The following is a 22,227-nucleotide window of genomic DNA, read 5'->3' as shown; positions in this document are numbered from 1 at the left end:
CACCAATCTAGGGGAAGCCTGGCAAGTCCCCTCGACGCCCAGGTAATTCAGAGCCATGCTGCTTGCAGCCTCCAGGAGGGGAAGGAGAAACATGGAAAAAACTCATTGTGGTCTTGCAGGGATCGAAATTAACATCAGGGTCGCCCTGGTTCTTATGTATGGAAAGCCATTCCCACCCCCAGCTTCGTATCCTATGGTGATGGATGCTAAACACAGCATCTTTCCAGACTCCTGACCTTATCCCAAGCGCCCACCCTCCTCCTTGTGGTGGCACTCCAGTTCTCCCCTCCCTCACTTTCCACAGCCTATCAATACAGACAAGCTGAGCCAGCCAATCCTGACAGAGGGGTCTGTCTCCCTCCCCTTCCCCCTTTTGCAATGTGGGTTAGTTCAGGACAGCTGTCAGAGGGCCCTCCGCCTCTTGGCAGCGCACCTCTTTCCCTTGCAGTGCTTAAAATAAACATACACACAACCAATGGAAACAAACAGGCATGGAGGCAACTCTGCAGTCCAGATCCCTTGTAAGGTTTTCATCGTTGGTTCTCTCAAAAATGGCTTTTCTGCCTTCCCTGCCTGCAGTTCCTGTTCTGTCCAGATAAACACCAATGCCTTCCTTTTTCACTATGCAACTTAAGGAGGAATTGGGGCAAGTGAGCGTTCCCCCATTCCTGTTCTTGAGACGCCTTGTGGCACACAGGAGCCATTGCTTGCAGGCCCCAAGAGAACGCCTGGCCTGCTGGTACAGCAGCTCTGCTTCAGAGCCAAAATCTCAAAATGGGGAGAGGGGGCTTAATCTCCCAGTCTTAGGCAACTGTTCAAGGCTTGAGGGGAGAATATGTTGCTTGTATTTGCACAACATTTGTTGATTACTGAATTGTACCATTTTCTGGGTGTATATATTGCCTAATATACCTAATAAATTGGTTATATTACCTAATGTACTAATGCACTAAGCTCCAAAAATCCCTGCCCAACTTAGTAGCTTAGCATGTTATGTAAAAGAAAGCATGTTGTGCAAATGCCTCCTCAGCTAAATTTTTGCCCAACCTGGGGGGAGCGCAAGCGTGCAATCGAAGCTCTGCCTAATGGCGCAGTTTCCACTGACACTGGGACTTTTTCACACACTTCTCTGTGGATACCGCCACACAGCATGTGTGCACCTGCCCTCTGGAGTAGGATCCCCCAGTGATCCACAGAGTTCTCATCCTGATAATGTTCTGTAAGGCGCTTAAAAGCTGGCTGCTCTCCCAGACCTTGGGGCAGGGAGGTGGGTGAGCCCTTGTGAGATTTTGTATGGCTTGATTTTATTCTGTCCTGTACAGTCTTTCTTGATGCATACCCTCTGTTTCTTGTTATTGTTCCAGCCTTTTTATTATGTCAAGCACCCAGAATTGTTTGGAGTTGGGTGTTTTCTAAATCTGAATAAATGAATGTATGGATGCGTCAGCTAAATCTTTGCCCAATCTGGTTTGTGAATACAGCCGTTTCAAGCACTCTGACACTCCAGCTCACAGCACAGCCAGCCTACTCAGCACTGCCAATGTGGAAGAGAAACATGTCGCCCTGTTTGTAAATGTAGGTACTGGAGGAACAATGCAATGAATATTTATTTATTTATTTTTCAAGTTTCTGTTGCCACCCATTTCCCCCAGAAAGGGGGACTCTGGGCGGTTTACAGTAAAATCAACAATTAAAACCATAAAAATATAAATTACAATATAACAAACCAATAAATAAGAATAAAATAGATACAAAATCTAACTGCCCAGAGTCCCTCTTTTGGGGGAGACGGGCGGTAATTAAATTTGAATAATAAATAAATAAAATCCAAGGAACGAAGATCTTATTCGTTGGGGAGGGATCTACGGTGCCGGCCACCCCCAAGAAGAACTGTTGTCCCTCCCACCCCAGGCGAAGCGGCAGAACCAGGTTTTCAAGTTCTTCCGGAAGGTCGGGAGTAAAGGGGCCTGCCTCACCGCCGGGGGCAGAATGTTCCAGAGGGCAGGTGCCACTGCAGAGAAGGCCCACCTCCTGGACCCCACCAGACGGAATTCCCTTACCAGCGGGGTCTGTAGCATGCCCTCTCTGCATGACTGGGCGGGATGCGTCAATGTTATGGGGATGAGATGGTTCCTCAGGTAACCTGGCCCCATGCCATGTAGCCTTCAAGGGTAGCCATGGAGGGCTTTAAAGGTGATAACCAACACCTTGAATTGGACCCGGAAGCAAACTGGCACCCAGTGCAGCTCACGCAGCAGCGGTGTCACATGTGCCGATCTTGGGGCACCAATAACTGCCCGCGCGGCCGCATTCTGGACCAGCTGAAGCTTCCGGATATTCTTCAAGGGTAGCCCCATGTAGAGTGCATTGCAATAGTCTATGCAGGAGATGACAAGGGCATGAGTGACTGTTTGGAGGGCATCTCGATAAAGATCCTGTACCTTCATGATCAGTAGCTTATTTCGCAAGCATATTTTCTCTGGTAATGAATTTTCAGGGCAGACCTCACAGGTTGGAGATGAAGTGACTGAAGGTTACCCCCCTCTCTTTCAGCCAGAGAGACCAGGATCGCACCTCACACGGCATGTTTTGCTTTGCTGCTTTCTGAACTCAACCAATAAACCACAGTTCAGAAACTATGGCTAAGTAGTTATGGTAACTTTTAGCCATGTTTCTTCCAGCAATCTTAACCCCAGCCTTGGATTCATCCAGCCCAGAACGTCGCATGGTGTGTTCTGCACACAAGTTGAATAGGTAGGGTGAGAGGATACAGCCCTGCTGCACTCCTTTCCCAATCTTAAACCAGTCCATTGTTCCGTGTTCTGTTCTTACTGTTGCTACTTGGTCGTTATACAGATTCCTCAGGAGGCAGACAAGATGACTTGGTATCCCCATACCACTAAGAACTTGCCACAATTTGTTATGGTCCACACAGTCAAAGGCTTTAGAATAGTCAATCAAACAGAAATAGATGTTTTTCTGAAACTCCCTGGCTTTTTCCATTATCCAGCGGATATTGGCAATTTTGTCCCTAGTTCCTCTGCCTTTTCTAAACCCAGCTTGTACATCTGGCAATTCTCGCTGCATGAATTGCTGGAGTCTACCTTGCAGGATGTTCAGCATAACCTTACTGGCATGTGAAATGAGTGCCACTGTTCCTCTGCATTCCTAACATTTTGTAGATGGTATTGAAACCTGCTGAATCCTTCGGAGGGAGACAACAATAGAACAAGACAGCAAAACCACCCAAGCTATTTTCAGCTCTCTTCAGAGCAAATTAAGAGTGCAAGTTTGCCTGCTTCTCCGCTTTCGCCTTTGGGACTGTAGGAAAATTAGCAAAGCAGGAGAACCCTTTGAACTATTTCTCATATGCCAGACTGATCTTTTATGGGACAACAGTCCAACAGGGTTACCAGATGTCTGGCAAAAGGTGTACATGTCCTCCTTTTGTCTCATGTCCTCCATCTGCCTTAAAATCAAATATTGTCTGGTTTTTTGAGGGTTTTTTTGTTGTTGTTGTTAATTTTGGACTGTTTTCAGAACAGTAGTCATTCAAACTTTCATATATTGTGACCTCGTAAATTGTCTGCTTCTTTCTTTCCCTTGTCCATCAACAGACTCGACAGCCAGACTTACGTTATTTAATTTATTTCCTGATTCTGGCAATTGGCTTCAATCAAACCCCTCCAAATCTGTGATCACTGGAGTCTGTCGATCACTTGACTCATCATACGTTCCTATGGTAAAATCTGGAAAGCACGTCATTGTCAATTCTGTGTTACTGCTAGCGTATGTCTTCAATAAAGATTTCTTGGAAAAATATTGCGATGGGAAACCAGTCTTTCTGATGCTGGAAGAAGTAATTTCATATGCAGGTAGGTACAATTTTCTGAGTACAATTTTCTGCAGTTCTTCACTATAATTTTTGTCTCAGAGGCCAAGAAAGTTCAACAGTTAGCACGTCCTCCTTTTCCTCATTTGCCCTCCTTCCCAAATGCCTGTGTCCTCCTTGATGGAGTTTTTAAAGGTTAATAAAGGAACTCCAAGCAGTAAACAGCAATCTTGCAGAGTAGAAGTGTGAACCAAAAGAGGAACTGGTACATTAAGCTTAATTACGTTCAGAAATAAATCCAGTCTTCACACAGTAGTTAGATGAAGTAAATAGAGATAGCTTACTTTTATTGAGTAGATCTGGATACAGGTAGTTTCATAGTAGAAAGCATTTAATCATTGCTGGTTCTTTGTAGACACTTTCTGTGTGGAATAGAAAGTCTGTGTGCAGGTGAGATGGTAAGGGGAGGAGCTGCAGGCAGCAGCACCTCCTGCTTGTAGGTCTGCCAGAAGGGTAATGGAGATTGTTAATCCCCAAGCCCAAGGAGGAGGAGGAAATGGAAATCAGGTGACCCATGTGACATCCCACAAGCACAATAGAGATGCATTTGCTAGAGAGACCCCCTTATGCTTATGAGACAGTGCTGAGTTGACCCCCTGATAATTCCAACACCCCTTTGCCTGTTCAGGTATCTGGGCACCCTAAACAGGCCAAGCGGTCGCCAAGGGCAGAAGGGCAGCTGGTTGTTCTCTCAGTTCGGCTCTGCTTGGCAGAGCAGCAGATGGGGAAATTCCCTCTCAAAGAAACTCTCAGTGGCCTGGCTGCCCTCTCTTCTTTTGCCAAGAATGCTGCCCAGCTGTGTCCACGAAGTCAGACTGAGAGGCCTTCCACCCTCCCTTGACAGGCGTGGTGGAAACCTGACGTTTAAGGGCAGGATGTCCCTGTGACTTCCAGGGTTCCCATCCAGGAGCTGCATGTTGGCCATTAGTGAGAACAACACCCTGGTTTAAATGTGCCTCCTTTTAAACATGTAACGAGCCCTAAACGAGGTTTGTTTGGCTGCCCTGCGGGTTATAAAGTTAGCGCGATGAACGCAGCCAATACAAGGTGGTCAAACAAAGCTTGGTTGGGTTAACAGCCCAAGGACGCTGTTCGAGGTAGCCCAGAGAAGATGGCCGGGAGCTGCCCGCGGGGGAAAAGCCCCTGCTCGGCCACCCCAAGGCCGGCCGCGCCGCCTCCGCCCCGTCGGCCCCGGAGCCTGGCCGGGCTGGGGAGGCGCTCGCTCGCCGCGGTCGGTCCCCCCGGGCTACCTGCGCGGCAGCGCCCCCTGGCCCCGTCGCTGGAAGTGCAGGCGGGCCGCGCCAGCCTGGCCGGAGGAGGAGCCGGCCGCGAGGAGGGAGGGCGGCGGCCTGCGGTAGAAGGGAAGCGGCCGGAGCGGCAGCGGCGGCGGCGGCGGCGGCGGGCGGGCGAGCGAGGGAGCGAACGAGCGGGGCAGCCATGGCCTTCTGCAGCTTCACCGGCGGGGAGATTTATCAGAATCACTTCGAGCCCGGTAAGGAGAGGGCGCGGCAAGGAGGAGCGGGCGCTCGGGGCTCGGAACCCGGATTGCGCAGGGCGCCCCGGGAGGGCGGCAGCTCCTCTTCGACCCAGCCTCCCCGGACTGTGCTCCCCCCCGAAGGGGCTGCACTTCCAGTTCCCATCATTCCCTGCCGGGAGTCGGAAATGCAGCAGCGCCGGAGGGCACCAGCTTGGAGAAAGATTCTCTTAGTTGGGGGGTGTGAAGTCCCATCTTCCGGATGGCTAGAAGAAAGTTGCTAGATCCCCTTCCCCTCCAGTTGCTGGCTGGAGAAAGTTGCTAGATCCCCTTCCCCACCGTTATCTACCCAGTAGCGGAGCTCTGCCCATTCCTCTGCTGACACCGCCGCCCCCCTCCCGACGCAGCCCGGGCGGAGAGGACGCGCTTAACTCCCTCCCAGGATCGGCGCAGGGGCACGTGCCTGGAAAGCAGAGGAAACGGCCGGGCCGGAGGCTCGGGGTCCACCGGGCTGAGCAAAAGGGGCGGCTCCTGTGATGGGAAGGGGGACCCTTCGGATCAAGCCCAGCCCCTGCGAGGGGTCAGGAGTTAATGATCTACTTCTGTTTTTAATGCACACTTCGACCCTGTGAGGTAGGACAGGCTAAGAGACTGGTGATCCACCCATCCTTTTCACAGCACTGATATTCTGGTGAAAGTGGTTGTGACACCATGAACTTTGCTAGAAGTGTAACTGCACAGTCCTGTTACAGCTGGAGTTCATGCCCTGTCCCCAGTGCAGTCTTGCTGGGGAGGGGCGTGTATATGTGCTGCTGCTGAATATTTGTCCCAGCAAATCCAGAGAAATGTCTGCGGCACAAAGGTTGCCATGTTCCCCCTTGCCCATGGGTGAATTGGGAAAGAGGGGTGGGTTTGTTAGCCCTACGAGGGTTAGACCAGAATGAGGAAGCTGAGTCCACAGGAAGACTGGAGCGACACTTTATGGCTGAAGTAAAAGAATCTTGCAATCCTGGTTGTGCTTTTCCTCCCCTCCTTCTGATACCCCTGTGAGTCTCGAAGGAGCCTGCCCTGTCTCTTCCAAATGCTCTCTGAAGGGATGTTTCCGCATCTCCCTGGCTCCCCACCTTCTGTGTGTCTCTGATCAGCCTTGTTGATGGGAATTTGCAGGGAGGAATAGATGGTTCCCAGAAGGTGCAAGCTGGACAGGACAAAGTTACAAAACACCCAATGGATTAGTCCCCTTCATTATTTATCCTGAGGACACCCAGTTTGGTCTAGTGGTTAAGGTTCCAGGCTAGAAACCAGGAGACTGGGAGTTCTAGTCCCTCTTTGGGCATGAAGTTGGCTGGATGACCTTGGGCCAGTCACTCACTCTCAGCTCTGGGAAGAAGGAAATGGCAAACCACTTCTGAAAACCTTGCCAAGAAAACTGCAGGAACTAGTCCAGGCAGTCACCAGGAGTCAAAAATTGACTCAAAGGCACAAAAAAAGGTAAATGTTTATCCTGAAAGAAACCTTAGTTTTGAGCCAGTGGGCAAATTTGGAAGTCTGACCTGTCCTGACTGGTTTCACAAAATAGCTGTCAGAAATAGGTAGTTCCCTCTTTATAACATGGCTGTCATATGGTGTGGAGGAGTATGGAGATGGCCTTGAAGAAGAATTCAGCAGCCACCAGCTTGGCCCAGAAACAGGATGGTTTGAGGAAGAAGCTCAAGATTCCTCGCCTTGATTCTCTTTGGTATAAGAGTGAAGGAAAAAGAAACATTGTCAGGCTTTCAAGGTTCTGTTTATCATACCTACAAGAAAGGAGCTGGCCTACCTTGAAGGGCTGACCCACAGGCATGGCTGGTCACCAAGTACCATTTCCCAGAAGATGCCATTTTCTCTGGCCTTCCTCCTTCGAGGCTTTGAGCCATTCTGGCTTCTTAATGCTGTTTTCTTTTCTTGACACTTTCCCCACAGAGATTGGGCTGTGGCCTGGCATGTTTTCTTTTCCTAAAAGGCTTGTGGACCCAATTTAGGGTTCAGAGATATTCTCATAAAAAAGTGATGGTAAAGATCAGCTGTTGGTTTAATTTTTCATTTTAAAATGTTGAAAGTGTCAGCAACAGAATAAAAAGGTCAGGGTTTATAGGGAGCCTGGTGGTCATCTGGAGGAAGGGTGACCAGGGAAACTGTGGTTGTTATGGTTCATTGAGTCAGTCATGACTCCTGACGATGCTGGAAGTATCCATGCCATCTTCTTGGCAACATTTTCGGAAGCGGTTTGCCCTTGTCTCCTTCCTTGGGCTGAGAGGGTCACCCAGCTAGCTTTGTGCCTAAGGCAGGACTGGCACTCACGGTCTCCCTGTTTCTAATTAAGCACTGTTAACCACGAAAGAAGGGTCTTCTGTAGCAGAAATGCCTGCAACATTCTCCTAAGCTGCTATCTTGGAGCAACTGTGGAAGCTTCAACCTGAGCAGATCAATTTGTGAAGTCTTGCCCTTTTGCTCTAACATTGCAGGAGCCATTCCTCTGGGCCACCGTGGCAGTCGCTGTCCCCAAAGTGAGTTTGGAAAAATTGTTCAAGCGGTTTCTTGTGAAAACAGGGTGGAGGGCAGAAGGGGCAGCCTCTGTTGTCCTTTGTGCCAGAAAAGCACTTTGCAGATAACGATGTTCCTGCTGCTTGTGGAATCTTCATAGCAACCGAGACAACAATTCCATTTTTTTCATTCATGAGAAGTATTTCAAAAACATTCTGTGGAGAGAGCTATTATACCAAATGCATGTCTCTCTTTAAGTTTATATCATCGCTTAGTGCAGAATTCAGTTCTGACAGCAGCTGACGGTTTGGGCCTTCCCTTTGGAACACATTTCATTCCCACAGACTTCAATGAGGACACAGAAAGCCAAGCTAAGAGACCTCCCCAACCCAGCCCAGTGTCCTCCGTGGCTGCCTGCCAGGCAGCAGCCCCACTTTCAGTTTCTGGTGGCACCCTTATGTCCCGACAGCCAATAGCTCCTCCCTTGATTGCACATCCTCAGCCCCTGATTTATGCCACCCCTTCATGTTCCAGAATATAACAGTTTCTTCAACTATTTTCCATAGCTTCATGTAACAAAGGATGTAAAACTGGGCCTGTGTGGGTTACCCCTTTCCTCGCATGTGTCAGTTTCATTCTTCCTTGGCAAAGTAAAAGACATGATTCTAGTATCAGCCTTCCAACTCTTCAGCTCTAAATAGTTGCAGAGTCATGGCAGAATCTGGCCAGTTTCTGCTCTGGGGGTATCTGATTATACTGTCCAAATTAGAATCAGCTTGGTGCTGCTCAGCTAATTATTATTTATACTTTTTTGTAGAAGTTTTCCCACTGCCCAAAACATGTGAAAGAGGATGGCATACAGTAAGTTTTATGACTGTGTTTACCAAGGCGAGGAAGTGTGGATAGTGTCAGGTATGGGAAGATGGCCATAGCATTGCATGCTGTAGCTAAATAGGGTTGGCTAGTTTGTGTGTCACATCTTCCAGATGTGCTGAAATCCTCCTGGAATTCCACAAGCCAGTCTGAAAGGTGCCAGATTGGAGAAGGCTGAAGTAGGTCAATCGGCCCCAATATTCTGTTGCTTGCAGGCTATGAGAACAATAATTATGAATTTGTACAGAAGAAGAAAAAATGACAACTTTGTAGAAAACCTGTGATGGCTACCAAATAATTTCTGGCTGATATTTGAGATCAGTGTAATGAGATGTTTCCCTCTGCACATCCAAGACATGTGAATGCATGCCTATTTAATTTGTCTATGTTGTATATACCCTTCTTCCTCCCTGCCTCCATCTTTGCCCACAGGTATATACATTTGCTCCAAATGCAGCTATGAATTATTCTCCAGCCAGTCCAAATTTGTTCATTCATCCCCATGGCCAGCTTTTACCCGTCCGATCCACAATGACAGCATCTCCAAGTACTTAGAACGCCCAGGAGCTTTCAAGGTGAGGGCTTGTGTTGTGTTGAAATGGTCTCATAGCTTGCATGCAAGGACACAGTTCTTGAATCAGTATCCTAAATGGAGCTGGAGCTCAGTGGTACATCTGGAGATGCCCAGAGCTGCATTTAAAATTGTAGGGGTGGTTTGCAAGATCTGGCTTTGAGGCTGAGGACCTGTCTATTCAGAATGTAAGCAATGTCTCTAATGTGGGTAGCTTCCATAATAATGGTATGAGCTAGAATTATCCTCATGTTTTCACTTACTTTTTACAGCCAATGTTGATGCGAGCTGATTACAGTTTAGACATTTCTTGATTGTCTTTCCTCTCCTATTTTTAAAATCAGATCTAAAAACTTAATTTGGGGAGTACGTTCAGAAAATATTAACAAAGTGCTTTTGAGGTATTTTGGAGATGCTATATTTTTAATTAGAAGCTTCCTGATTGTATTGCTCAATAATTAAATATTGTCAATAATTAAAGTCCCTCCCTCCACTGCAGACAAAAGAACCAACTAATTAATACTAAGGAAGCAATTAGTAGAAGAAAGTTATAATTAGGGAGGTGCAGAGGAAATAGCATTTCCTTTTGAACAAACATTGTAGAAAAACTGGGAATGGACATTGCTGGCTAAATATTATTTTGTATTATGGGTTATAATTCTGAAAAGGGGCCCTAGTATAGAAGCCGCTGGTATATGTGTGATGGGCTTCAGTAATGCTGCTGGTTCTCAGGAAGGAGGGAGCACATTCCAAGGAGTGGGCCAAGACAAGGGAAAACACAGTCCAGGGATGGAATGTGAGAAGACTGAGAGGTTCAGAATAGCCCTGCCCTAGAGCCTTCCCAGATTATTCCCCCTGAGGTTAGGTAGTCTGGCAAGATTCTGTCTACTCGGTGTGAGCAGATAAAGAACTGAAGTTTGGTTGGCTTGATTCTTTGTCATTCTTGGGCTGGGCCTGACAATATGAGAGCAGAGAGTTTTTACTCTTAATTCCCTCTACTTTCCTTCCAGGTCTCATGTGGCAAGTGTGGCAATGGTCTGGGCCATGAATTCCTCAACGACGGCCCAAAAAAGGGCCAGTCTCGTTTCTGAATATTTAGTCATTCTCTCACGTTCGTCCCTAAAGGTACCGTAAACCTGCCTGCCTGCCCTTCCTTGTGAAATTATTTTCAATACTAACTTACGATGTAATATTTGGAAAGAGAGTAGTTTGGGCTGCAAAGTTCTGTGGATCCCATGCAGTCTCATTGTGAAAGCAGTGAAATTCAGAGTTCTAAATGAACAGAAAATATACCAGTAGCTTTCAGGAACACAGCAAGACTTTCCAGAATTGTATTAGAGGCTGTCCATTCTTCCACAATTATTAAGCATATATTTATATTATTGGAGAATATACAATCCAGCCAATTATGTCTCCTCAGTTACTAATAACTCCACATGGATTATAGTAAAAAGGAAAAAGTATTATTAATATATATTTTTTAATCCGCTCAGTCGTGTCTGATCCTCGGAGACTGCATGGACAAGTCACTCCAGTTTTCTTGGCTTTTTCAAGGTTTTTCAGAAGTGGTTTGCCACTGCCATTGCCTCCTTCGCATGGCTGAGAGTGAGTGGCTGGCCCAAGGTCCCCCAGCTGGCTTTGTGCCTAAGGCGTGACTAGAACTCACGGTCTCCCAGTTTCTAGCCTGATACCTTAACCATGACACCAAACTGGCTCTTATTATTATTAATAATAATTCTAATAATAATAATTTATTCAACTTGTATGCTGCCTGATTCTCAACAACTCTGGCGGCATTGTATTGCAGGGGCATCCATGAGGGGGTAAAAATCTTAAAGATAGGTGGTGTGGCACTGTGATCAAAGCCCCACCCCTTTGCATGAAAGAGCATCAGTTGCAATGACACACCTGCTAACTTGCAGATTTTGACAAGCCCCTCCCCTAAGGATGCCTCAGAGTAGTTGTGTTGGCTATTAGGAGAAAAAATCCAGAGAAGGAATGGCAAAATATTTGAAAGCCAGAACAAAATATGAGATAAATAGGAAAAAAATGTGCTGGACTACAGCTGTGTCTGAACCCAGTGGCATTCTTAAATGGAAGAGTGGAGAGCGTTCAGACATGCAAAGTGGTTTTGATTGGGTACTAAGTGTTTAAGCTGCATTAGTGCAAGTGGCCTTCTAGCTCGTTTTCTTTTTTCAGAATGGGGGCGGGTTCAGGATAGCATTTAAGGACTGATATTTAAAGGTTTCATTTGATCCATAAACTGTCCAAATCCCTCCACCGTTGGGTTTTTTTCCCAGGCTGGGGCAGAGGTAACTGCACAATCCTTAAGCCCCATAACCCCCACCTACTCCCTCAAAATAATTGAAACATGGGAACCGGCCTACTATCCCTGGCCATCTCCTACAGCCCTCTCAAGTGAATTCCCTTTTCTAAAAATAAAATAAAATAAATAAAATAAAATAAAATCATCCCCAACTTAGAAAAACTGTGCACCCCTGTATGTGTTTCATCTTTATTTATATGATTCATTCCTCACCGGCAAATTCTCCAGACAATTAACCCTTGTAATTCTCCCCAAACATGGTGAAAAGAAGTGACAAGTCAACGTTTGTTAGTTGCCCAATTTTTCACAGTGGAAAGTCCAGCTGTTAAAGTCAAGTGCAATGTACATTTTGACATTCAGTAGATCACTGAATCTACTGTGGCTTGCTGCCAAGGAAGCATGCTTCAAATTTCATCTGTAGCAAAGTAGTTCTAAAAATCTGTTTGAAATGAGAACTGTTGGACCCTCTCTCTCTCTCTCTCCGTTTTCCAGATCAGTCTGGGAAGGACGTGAGAGAGTAAACAGGCTGAGACACCTCCCCACCGACCAGATTTTGGGCCAACCCCACTCATGAGCCTTTGGTGTTGGATGGGAACCTTCCATTGCAACGTTATTGTGAACTGAACAAAACAAACAACTGCTGGGCTTCTCCTCTTCTTCCATTCAGATCTGAGTAGCCAGCACCTGGTCCAGCCATGAGATGCTTGTTTCCCTCTTGGCACAGTGTGCTCCAAGTGCTGGAAAGCCACTCCCTCGGAAGAATTTCCCCAGGAATTCCATATTCCAAAGTAACTTGCTCCTGATTCAGATTGAACTGGACTCATTCCAGCTAGCCTGCTTAAGCTAGCAGGCCAGGGCTGGCTTAAAGTGAGTTGCAGGTGAACAGACCCTTGCTTTAATGAAGCCAGGCCAGGCTTTCTGGCTTCCTCCCCTCTCATTATTTATTTGCTCCCACTGCTTATGTTATGCCAGGAAGAGGGAAGGTACTACCAACTGCAATCCAATATTTTCCCCTCTCTTTCCTCGCTGGGTAATGGGTCATGAGTGAGCCAGTCCTAGCCCTCATGCCCACATGGAATCAAAGAGACTGGGCGTGCCTTTATAAACTTCTTCGACTTCTGAAGCCCACAAGAGTGTAGCAGGAAGCAGTGATGTCACTGGAGGAATATTTTGATCCATCATTTGGGAATTTTTAAGATGTGTGTTGAGACTTCTAGTGGAGCTTAAGACCCCGGTGTTGCATCAAATCCCACCAACCATCTCCCCTCTAATCACATTCCTCTGTTATCACTCTGCTCTTGCAGTTCCTGGACGTTAAACAAGGTAATAATGTTAACAATCTGCTCCTGACCAGAAGAAGCTGCCATCCCTGTTGTAAGATTTACGAAATGGGCTGGATTTAGGTTCTCCAGGGGCCCACCCTCTTCCCCACAGCAGACAGCCTGCATTCCTGTGTCCCTTGCACTGTGATGCACTGTGGAGCACCCTAAAAATGCTGCTGCTCCAAAGACCTTCCTTGTGCCCCCTTCCACACATCCTCAGAAACATCCTACAGACTGACCTCCTCTTCCACTGTTTGTGAGCAAGACTTTCTGGCATCTGAAACCATCCTTGCCAAGGCAAACGAGTGGCACCCTTCCCACACCCTGGCATAACATAAGAATCTGGTGGATGCCACAGTTGTCATGACAACATCTCACAAAGGATGTGAATTATGTAATTTCTGCATGTAGATTGTGGTGATGTCTTGCAGCACAAGCATCACTGTGGCTTCTGCTGCATATTATTTAATTCCCATTGTTTCCATAATGAGGTCATGATGTCACTTGACCCTCCCCCCAGACGCCCCATGTCCACTTAGCCTTGGGGCATTTTCTGGCATAGCATCATGGTATGAATTGCCCCATGTAAACCCATTCTGGAAAGCAGGGGTAAGGAAAGTCTATATGAGCCTCCCAGAAAATGCCCCAGGGGAATTCCCGAGCTTTTGTATGCGATACCAGAGCAAGTATCACCTGCATGGCAACCTTTGGACCCACAGAGCTCTCAGAAAAGAAAATGAGCAACCTAGTTGTAATTTAACGTTTGCATACAGCAGAAATGAACTGCCAACTTTTAAAATTATGGGTTCAGAAACAGATGAACCGGGTATCCTTTTGACTTCAATTTGACCCACCATCAGGACCCACTGTGCATCTCCATCAGAAGCAGAAGCCACCGGAAGGTGAATGAGAGCCTCGGTTCTGACAGCTGCTAATGAATGAGAAATACAAGAAGGGAGAGGCTGTCGATCTTGTTTGTGTTGGAACCTGTTGAGGTCACGTACAGTTCTAGAGCACATTGAGGGTGACAAAGTTGGATCTGAATTAGAATTTAGTTGCCTTTCTGCACTCTATGGCTAAGGAAAACGTAACTGGGCTGATGGCCGTGAGTTCTCTGGAGACAGAAATTGCATCCCATTACATGGGCTCTAAATGTTAACAGAAGAAACCAGTGTACCTCTCTGCTCAAAGGGCTAACTACATAATATTACAGGAATCAGCAACTTTCACTTCTTTGCCTTGCCTTGTGATGATCATCCTGCCTGAAGACAGGAGTCTGGTGAAGCCTGGGCTTTGTTCACTGGTCATCCAACTGTGACCATCCACCTTTGGCCATTACTCGAGCTTTAGCTTGAGGGAGAGAATGAACTTTCAGAGAGCTAAAGTGAGACAAAGGGTTTTTTTCCCATGTGTTCACATCTCTTTTTCTTGCACGTGCTGCCAGATATTGTCCAGCAAAGTTTGCAAGCTTTTAAAGTATCCCCAAACCTGAACAATCCAGTAACTGAATTATAAGGAGACCATGATGAGCAGCAAAATCTCCCCTGCCATCTTCAGTTCCCAAACCTCCTCACGATTTAACATCAGGACATCCCCCACCCTCCAGCTCTTCAAGAATCAGACCTTTGTGGAAGGGCAAATCCTTTGCTTCTCTCTGAAACTACTTTGGGAAATCATAGCAATTATTTTTCAGTTTGGGTTTATTAGTGTCTACCAGTGCTATTGACATTTTATCCAAACAATACTGTATGTGCCTTTTTTGCTCTTTCTTTTAAATTCAGTAAGAATTTGGGTTCAACTGGATGGCTACAAGGAAGGGTAGATGATTCCATTTTGGCTTCAGGTAGCAGCCATGACTGCAACTGAAGCCCTGCCCTTTTTTTACATGCATCACACAAAACACAAAAAGGGCAGGGCTTCTACTTGCATGGCCTCAACTACCATATTTTCTTACTGTCCTGTGGACGCTCCTGCCTTGGATGTCTGTGGGGAGCCAGAAAAGGCAAGAACTTCAGGTTCAAGTGCATGGCTCCTTGAGGACAGGGTATATGGACTCCACTTTGTGTAGGGCCAGTGCTAATCACCTTGCCTAGCCTTTTAACAGAGAGTTTATGCTTTGCAAGGCAGAGCCAAAGTGAGGGAACAACCAGCTACCCTCCTGTCTTGTCTTGTGACAAGCTGACCTGTTGGACTGTTGTCCCATAAAAGATCAGTCTGGCATGTGAGAAATAGTTCAAAGGGTTCTCCTGCTTTGCTAATTTTCCTACAGTCCCAAAGGCTTTCCAACATGGAGGAGCAGGCAAACTTGCACTCTAAATTTGCTCTGAAGAGAGCTGAAAATAGCTTGGGTGGTTTTGCTGTCTTGTTCTATTGTTGTCTCCTCTCTGATGGATACAGCAGGTTTCAATACCATCTACAAAATGTTAGGAATGCAGAGGAAAGTGGGATGAACATATGCATACCTGTAATGATCTCCCAAGATCTTGAAAATAACCACTGGATCTCTTAGTTTTCAAGAGATTTTGAAGTCATATTACAAAAGAGGGTTGCAATTCAGCTGTGGTGCATAAAATACAAGTCTTGACATCTCGTTCAGAAGTTTGGTGATTTTTTTTCCCAGGATGTTCTCTTGGGAGTTTGTGCTCCTGGTTAATGTGGCACAAGTGGAAAAATTGTGATTTAAAAAGCACATTTGTATGTAGCTTTCCAGCTTAACAGCTGGATTTGGCAGGTCTCATCCTAGTTTTACGAAGATGAAGCTGATAACAAATAAATAAATAAAATCTTGAAGACCAAGGCTATTTCTTCTATTTCTCATGTTATTGAAAAATGGCAAAATCACTAAAATGCACTGGGATTTTTGGGGAGGGGAAAATATTGGCTAATGTACACTTAGCCATAGTCTCTGAACTGTGGTTTATTGGCTGAGTTCAGAAACCAGTGAAGCAAGATAATGCAGTGTAAGGCATGATCCTGGTCTCTCTGCCTGAAAGAGGGGGGGGGGTAACCTTCAGTCACCTCACCTCCAACCTGTAAGGTCTGCCCTGGTAATTAGTTACCAGAGAAAATATGCTTGGGAAATGTGCCACTGATGATGATGGTACTTGATATTCTTTCCATTATACCTCCAGTTCTTGCATTTACAAAGACAGGTAGAGAGACAAAGATTTATTTGATCAACAATCAGAATAGGAAAATACAAAAATTGCATAGCAGAATTACACTAAATAACATAGCATAATAAAACCAATTTAAAACCATATGTAAAATTCTAATGCAGAGGACGTAGCATAATTCACCTGGAGATGTTTGTTCCTTGCTTCCCCAGATCTAGTTCTGTGGTAATTTGTTTGCCTGCTTGAATAGCTCTGATCCAAAATTTAGCTGCGTTAAATGTATCTTTAGGCTTGTGACTTGAGAAAAAGAAGGCAAAACTTAACTGTCTTGACACATGTTCCAACAAAGGGGAAATAAGACATTGGCTGTAAAAAATCTCACTGCTGAGCAAGGGACCTGTGTGATTAAATACAGTATTTACTTGGTTCCTATCTAGGATATTTTAAGTACAGCACTGTTTGATATAATGTGAAATTCATTCTGTTGTTCAGTGTCAAGTAACCTAGTCTTAATAATTTGAAAGCTAAGAACGAGAGGAAGGCCAAGGAAGGAAAGTTTTTTGAATGCTGACAGATACTAGGAGCACTGAAATTGATCTGTCAAAACTAGAGGAATCAATCCTGTTGGGAAAAAATGGCCCTTGGGCCAATAATTAAATGCCTGCTTTCTGTCACTGCTTTCAGTGATCCTACCTCTAGCCTTAACAATGCATTTGCTACACACTTTGGTGCCTGGAAAACTGATCATAGGAACCTACTTTAAACTGTTCCTATAGGTTTATAACTGGGGAACGGGCCTACGTGTGCTCCGTACAGCATTTGGGCCATCACCTGGGCCTCAGATGCTGCAGGGATACATTCCTTGCCTTGGGCACAAAAGAAACTCAATATTGCTGCAGAGCTCTGTAGTGCTAATTGATTTGTGAGACTTCTGGGGAAGAAATGGCGAACTGAAGACGGCTCCACGAAAAGTGGAGCTGATGACTGTGGTAGAATGAAGAGCTGGTGAGTAGACTGTCTCTTCAATAATGCTTGTCAATTTGGATTGACAAGTCTGAATACACTGGGTGATTTTCCTTCAATCCTTAGTGAAATAAGTTTTAAATACAAGTTTAAGGGTTAAAAAAAATAATGAACAGCAAAAGAGTGATAAGAACTTTGATTTTGGAAAGTTACAAACAGACTAAGGGCCCAGATGGATTTGAAATAAGAGTATGGAATTAATTTTAAGAACTCTTCCCTTGGGAAAATGCTTGTTTTGAATTCTTTAAAAAAAACATGATAGGATGGGACTTCAAAAGTTGGACACTAGAGGGAACCAGAAGGAACTAAAGATTACAATTAAAGGAGACGAACACTTAAATTTGACTTGCTAATACAGAATGGAGCAAAATACTTTGACACTGGACAAGAATATTTGTGAACAATGAACCCAGAAGTTAGTTTTAAGAGTGTCTGCCATTATAGATAGACTGCATTGGCTCTTTTGGCAGCTGTGGCACATTGCTGGCTCATCCTTAATCTGTGGTCTACCAAAACACTCAGATCTTTGCGCAAGTACCTACTGCTAAGCCAGATACTCCTATCTTGTACTTGTGCAGCTTGTTCTTCCTTTCTAAGTGCAGAACCTTACATTTCTCGCCACTGAATAACGTTTTGTTGGATAGGGCCCAATGATCAAGTCTATCAAGTTCCTTTTTAATATTATCTCCGTCTTTTGGGTGATAAGCTATCTTCCCAGCTTTGTGTCATCTGCAAATTTTATGAGCATCCCTTCTATTCCCTCATCTGAGTAATTTATGAAGATTTGAAGAGTACTGGGCCCAGGACAAACTCTTAGGTATCCCACTGCATACTCCATTCCACATGGACATAATCGGTTAAGGGCCACGGGTTAGCTATGGTTGTTCAGCCAACTGCGAATCCATCTGGTAGTGGGGCCACCCATCTCACATTGTTCCAGCTTATCAAGGAGGAGGCCATGGTCTCCCTTATCGAATGGTTTGCTGAAGTCTAAGTACACTACATCCACAGCACTCCCTTGGTCCACTAATCTAGTCATCACTGTCAAAGAAAGCAACAGATTGGTCTGGCATAACTTGTTTTTAACAAATCCATGCTGGCTTTTGGTAATCACCCCGTTCTTTTAGAAGTGCTTGTTAACCCAATGCCTGATGATCATTTCTGGGATTTTCCCAGGTATTGATCTTAAGCTGATTGGTCTGTAGTTTCCTGGGTCCACTTTTCTTCCCTTTTTCAAAATACTGGAACAACGCTGGTTCTCCCCAGTCTTCTGGCACTTCCCTATACTCCAGGATTTCTCAGAGATTTCAGTCAGTGGCTCTCAGATGACGTCTGCCAGTTCCTTTCACATCCTGGGATGTAATCTATCTGATCCAGGAGATCTGAATTCTTTCAGAGCAACTCACCAATTCCTTGCCTATTTTGATCTGCGTTTCTTTTCTGCTCCCCTTAGTGCCGCTTCCGAGAAGTCGGACTGCTTTTTCCTTTTGTGAAAAGACAGATGCAATTAACTGAATTAAGCAGTTCAGTCTTCTCCCTGTTGTCTGTCACCATCTTGCCATCTTCTCCAGCCAGTGGGCAACCGTTTCCTTGACTTTTCTCTTCTTCCAGACATACCCAAGGGAGCCTTTTGTTTCTCGTGCTTCCTGACCCCCACCTTGCAGATTCGGGCTGTTTCCTGATATTCTGCCTTTGTTTCAGGTCCCCCTTTCCAGTCTTTAAACTTGCCCATTTTGCTTCTCAGTTTACCACAGAGCTCTTCGTGCAACCATGCCAGTTTCATTAGGCGTCTCCCTTCTCTCTCTTCCCGCTCTCTTTGGCATGCTTTGTGTCTGGCCCTCAATTATTTTATTTTTGAGAATTTCCCAATTCTCCTGAAATGTTTTTCTCCTCAGGATTTCCATCCAGGGAACCCTTCCTTCTTTTTCTCTTAACTTGTTGAGGTCCGCTCGCTTGATCTGGCTACCTTCAGCTCTCCCTGCTTGCCATCCGGTGACTCCGAGGGTCACCTGGCCACTCTCTCCCAGGCCCCTGCTGCCTCCACTTCTTCATCTACGTCTCCCCTGTTAGTAAGGGCTAAGTCCAAAGCAGCTGCTCCTCTGGTTCCCTCCTTTGAATGACATTTTTTGCAAAGCACTTTGAGAACCAGATGGATCTCCACTTGACACGCAGTTGGATTCCCAGTTGACGTCCGGCCAGTTGAAATCCCCCATTGCCACAGTGGTGTTTCCTGGCACCTTGGCCATCTACCTCATACGGCAGTTGTGGGGATCAAATGAGGAGACTCACTCACAAGGCAACTTCCACAGGACAAGCGCGATACAGGTGTCCTCGGGTCACAATGGCAATTGGGGCCGTCATTGCCATCACTAAGCGGCGCGGGGGTGGGTGCCGCAGCCGGCGCCAGCACGGCCGGGCGGAGGGCGCTGCGGGGTGTGGCCTGACGCGACCTCTGGGAGGCACTTCCCCTCCCTCCGTTTTTCGTGTCTCTATCCTTTGGAGCGGCGTCAGCAGGAGATCATAGAGAGGAAGGTCGGCCGGCAGCCCGGCGGGGACTAGAGGGGAGGAGGCGGGGACGGCCGGAAGTGACGTTTTTCGAAGCGCGAAGCGCGAAGCGCCAGACCGAGAGCGCCTTCGCGAGTCCGGGCAGGGGAGGCGTCCGGACTCCGAATTTCCCGGGCTGACCCTCGCTCCGTTCCTGGGGCCGCAAGATCGCCTCGCAAGCGCCGGGGACCGGGGGGAAGGCGAGTCCCTTTGGCCTCGAGAAGGGGCCGCGGAGCCTTTCCTGCGAGCCCCGCGCGCCGCGGCGTCCTGGGGGTGCGCCGGGGCCGGCTGTGGGGAGCTGGGCCGGGGAGCCGGCTTGCCAGAGTCTCCGGCTGAGGGCCCGGCTTGCCCGGAGCGATCGAGCACGGGGCCGGGGCGCGCTTCGGACTCTGCCCGGCATGGGCCGAAGCTGACCGGGCCGGGGGCGCAGGGACAGCCGGACTGGCGGCGGCGTTTCCTGTGGCCTCTGGAGGACGGAGCCGGGCTGGAGCTGGTGGGCCAGCTGTGCGGAGGAAGCCAAGCGCTGTGGCGGCGCCTCTGACCGGTTCCCGCTCCCTCTGCCTGCGCGTAGGGCGCGCCTTTCGCTCCGGTGGGCAGACCGCCCCCTCCGGCCTTTGCTGCCGATGTGTTCCTTGGGCGAGGAGGAGGAGGAGGGCGTCCTTCTGGTCGATGAGGAGGATGCCGAGGATTCCGAGGACCGGTCTCTCTTGTTCGTTGGCTGCTCAGGTAACCGCTTCCCTTCCTCTGCCATGATATTGCTGCGAGTTACCGCTGGGACTTTCCTTTCACATTTTATGTTTTCAAAAGCGTCTCGGATTCTTTGTACGACTTTGTAAAATACTTCGAAAAAACATCATTGTGGATCAATGCATTGCACCTCAGAGAGATTCCTTTGTTTCCCAGTTGCGTAGCTATTTGCAGAGCTGTGTGATTTTCTTGAATATCTTGCACCCAATTTAGTTTTTAGATGTTGCAAATCTAAAGCATCCATTTGTTAAGTCTGAATAAAAGCTAGTGCTTTCTGACTGAATCAGTGAGTGATATTAACCTATTCTCTGCATATAGTTGCAATCTGTGGATGTTCTGGAGCATGTTTCCACAACAGGCTAAACTTGGCTTAGTGATAGCCATGGTTGAGGAACTTACCCACTGGGAGTTGTAGCTAAGAAGCTGAGATAAATAAGCCATAAGCACAAACTGTCCTTTGAGCATTCCTCTGTAACCATAGGTTAACCTATGGTCCAGGTTCACACATTACAGCAAGTCTAACTATGCAGTAATTTTTAATGCCATGCAAATCAGTCCTTCCTTACCTTTTCCTTTTTGGTTGAGGTTATATATATATAATGTATATACACATGCACTCACAAAAGGAGTTCCTGTCATTTTTATCCACAATGCATGGTTCAGTATTGATGCAGACACTTGGGTATGGACAGAGATACGCAATTTTTTGTTTTGATAAAAGTATAAAGTTTGAGCTTCCAACATTCAGATTCAAATCTGTTCTCCATCATTTATAATTTGCTGAGCAATCTAAAAGTAAAATAAAGTATATTGGGTGTTGGAATAAGGATTCCAAAAATCTAATTAGGGAAGTACTTTTGTTTCACCAACCTATAACCTGCAAAACAGGAAGTTTTCAAATACTCCAGAACATTTTTAGTTCTCAACTTAACTTGCCACTTGTAAATTGAAATAAATGTAATGATACATGCAAAAGCTCTTGGTTCAATGTCGTTTCAGTCATGGCCCTGCGCATATGCAAAATGGTAAGTCCCATTTAATCCAATAGGGTTTACCTCCAAAGAAGTAGATTATGAAAAGAAACAGCCAATCTCTGTTATTTTAGACTGGTTGCTAAACAAAGGTAAAAAAAGATGCTGTGAATTTTAAAAAAATACATGGGTTGAAATAAGATTGAAGATTGTCTTCTGGAAAGACAATACATTTTCAGAGTGTTGAATGTGTAAGAAGTCCTGTTCTGTCATGTGGTTGATAGTAACATTTTATGATCATTTAACACATAAACTACAAAACTTGGTTAGAGCCATATGGTGAGTTATATTTGCATGCTGCTAATTGTGTAATCAGTAATCATAGTAAATATTTCAGTTTGTGCTCTATCCAAAGTAGTAACCTTTGTTTACTTCTGAGATACCTAATTTGCCCAAGACCAAACATTTTAAAGTGATTTTTGAATTGCCCTGACTCAATCCTGGACAAACCACTTTAATTCTAAATTTTTAGATACTTTTAATTGCAACTTGAACCTCTAGTATTGATCTTTTTCAGGAGAATATCCCTTGCCAGAGAATGATGTGGATGAAGTTTTGGATGAGGAATGTGATCTGAGAATTACTTTCTGCAGACGAGCAGATGTGATGCCTCATGCAAGATATGATTGTCCAGGCTACCCCTTTGAGTATGTATCTGGTCTGAGGGGAGGAAAAAAATGGCATTTGCACCTATTTCATTGGTAGAAGTCATTGGGTGTTGTGCATCAACCCTACTAGCTTGGGAGTCTCTCCCATAATGCCCTGCTAAGAACATCTGACACGCC

At 46.1% G+C, this 22,227-nt stretch overlaps 1 protein-coding gene across 2 annotated transcripts; it reads left to right on the top strand.

Annotated features, from left to right (window-relative positions):
- The first annotated feature begins 5,299 nt into the window (after positions 1-5,299).
- MSRB1 (methionine sulfoxide reductase B1) lies at positions 5,300-15,565 on the top strand. 2 transcript variants are annotated; one of them, XM_063314579.1, is made up of 4 exons: positions 5,300-5,384; positions 9,195-9,337; positions 10,344-10,458; positions 12,152-15,565. In XM_063314579.1, exons 1-4 carry the CDS (start codon positions 5,330-5,332, stop codon positions 12,178-12,180), a joined length of 342 nt encoding a protein of 113 aa, XP_063170649.1. In that variant the 5' UTR covers positions 5,300-5,329; the 3' UTR covers positions 12,181-15,565. The 2 variants fall into 2 exon arrangements, with proteins under 2 accessions (XP_063170649.1, XP_063170648.1); XM_063314578.1 differs by lacking the exon at positions 12,152-15,565 and having other exon boundaries at positions 10,344-10,739.
- Positions 15,566-22,227: the final 6,662 nt, after the last annotated feature.

The sequence above is a fragment of the Candoia aspera genome, chromosome 14, assembly GCF_035149785.1.
Source record: "Candoia aspera isolate rCanAsp1 chromosome 14, rCanAsp1.hap2, whole genome shotgun sequence".
NCBI lineage: Eukaryota > Metazoa > Chordata > Lepidosauria > Squamata > Boidae > Candoia > Candoia aspera.
The sequence above is the reverse complement of the archived record's forward strand: the minus strand, read 5'-3'. Positions and strand labels throughout refer to the sequence as shown.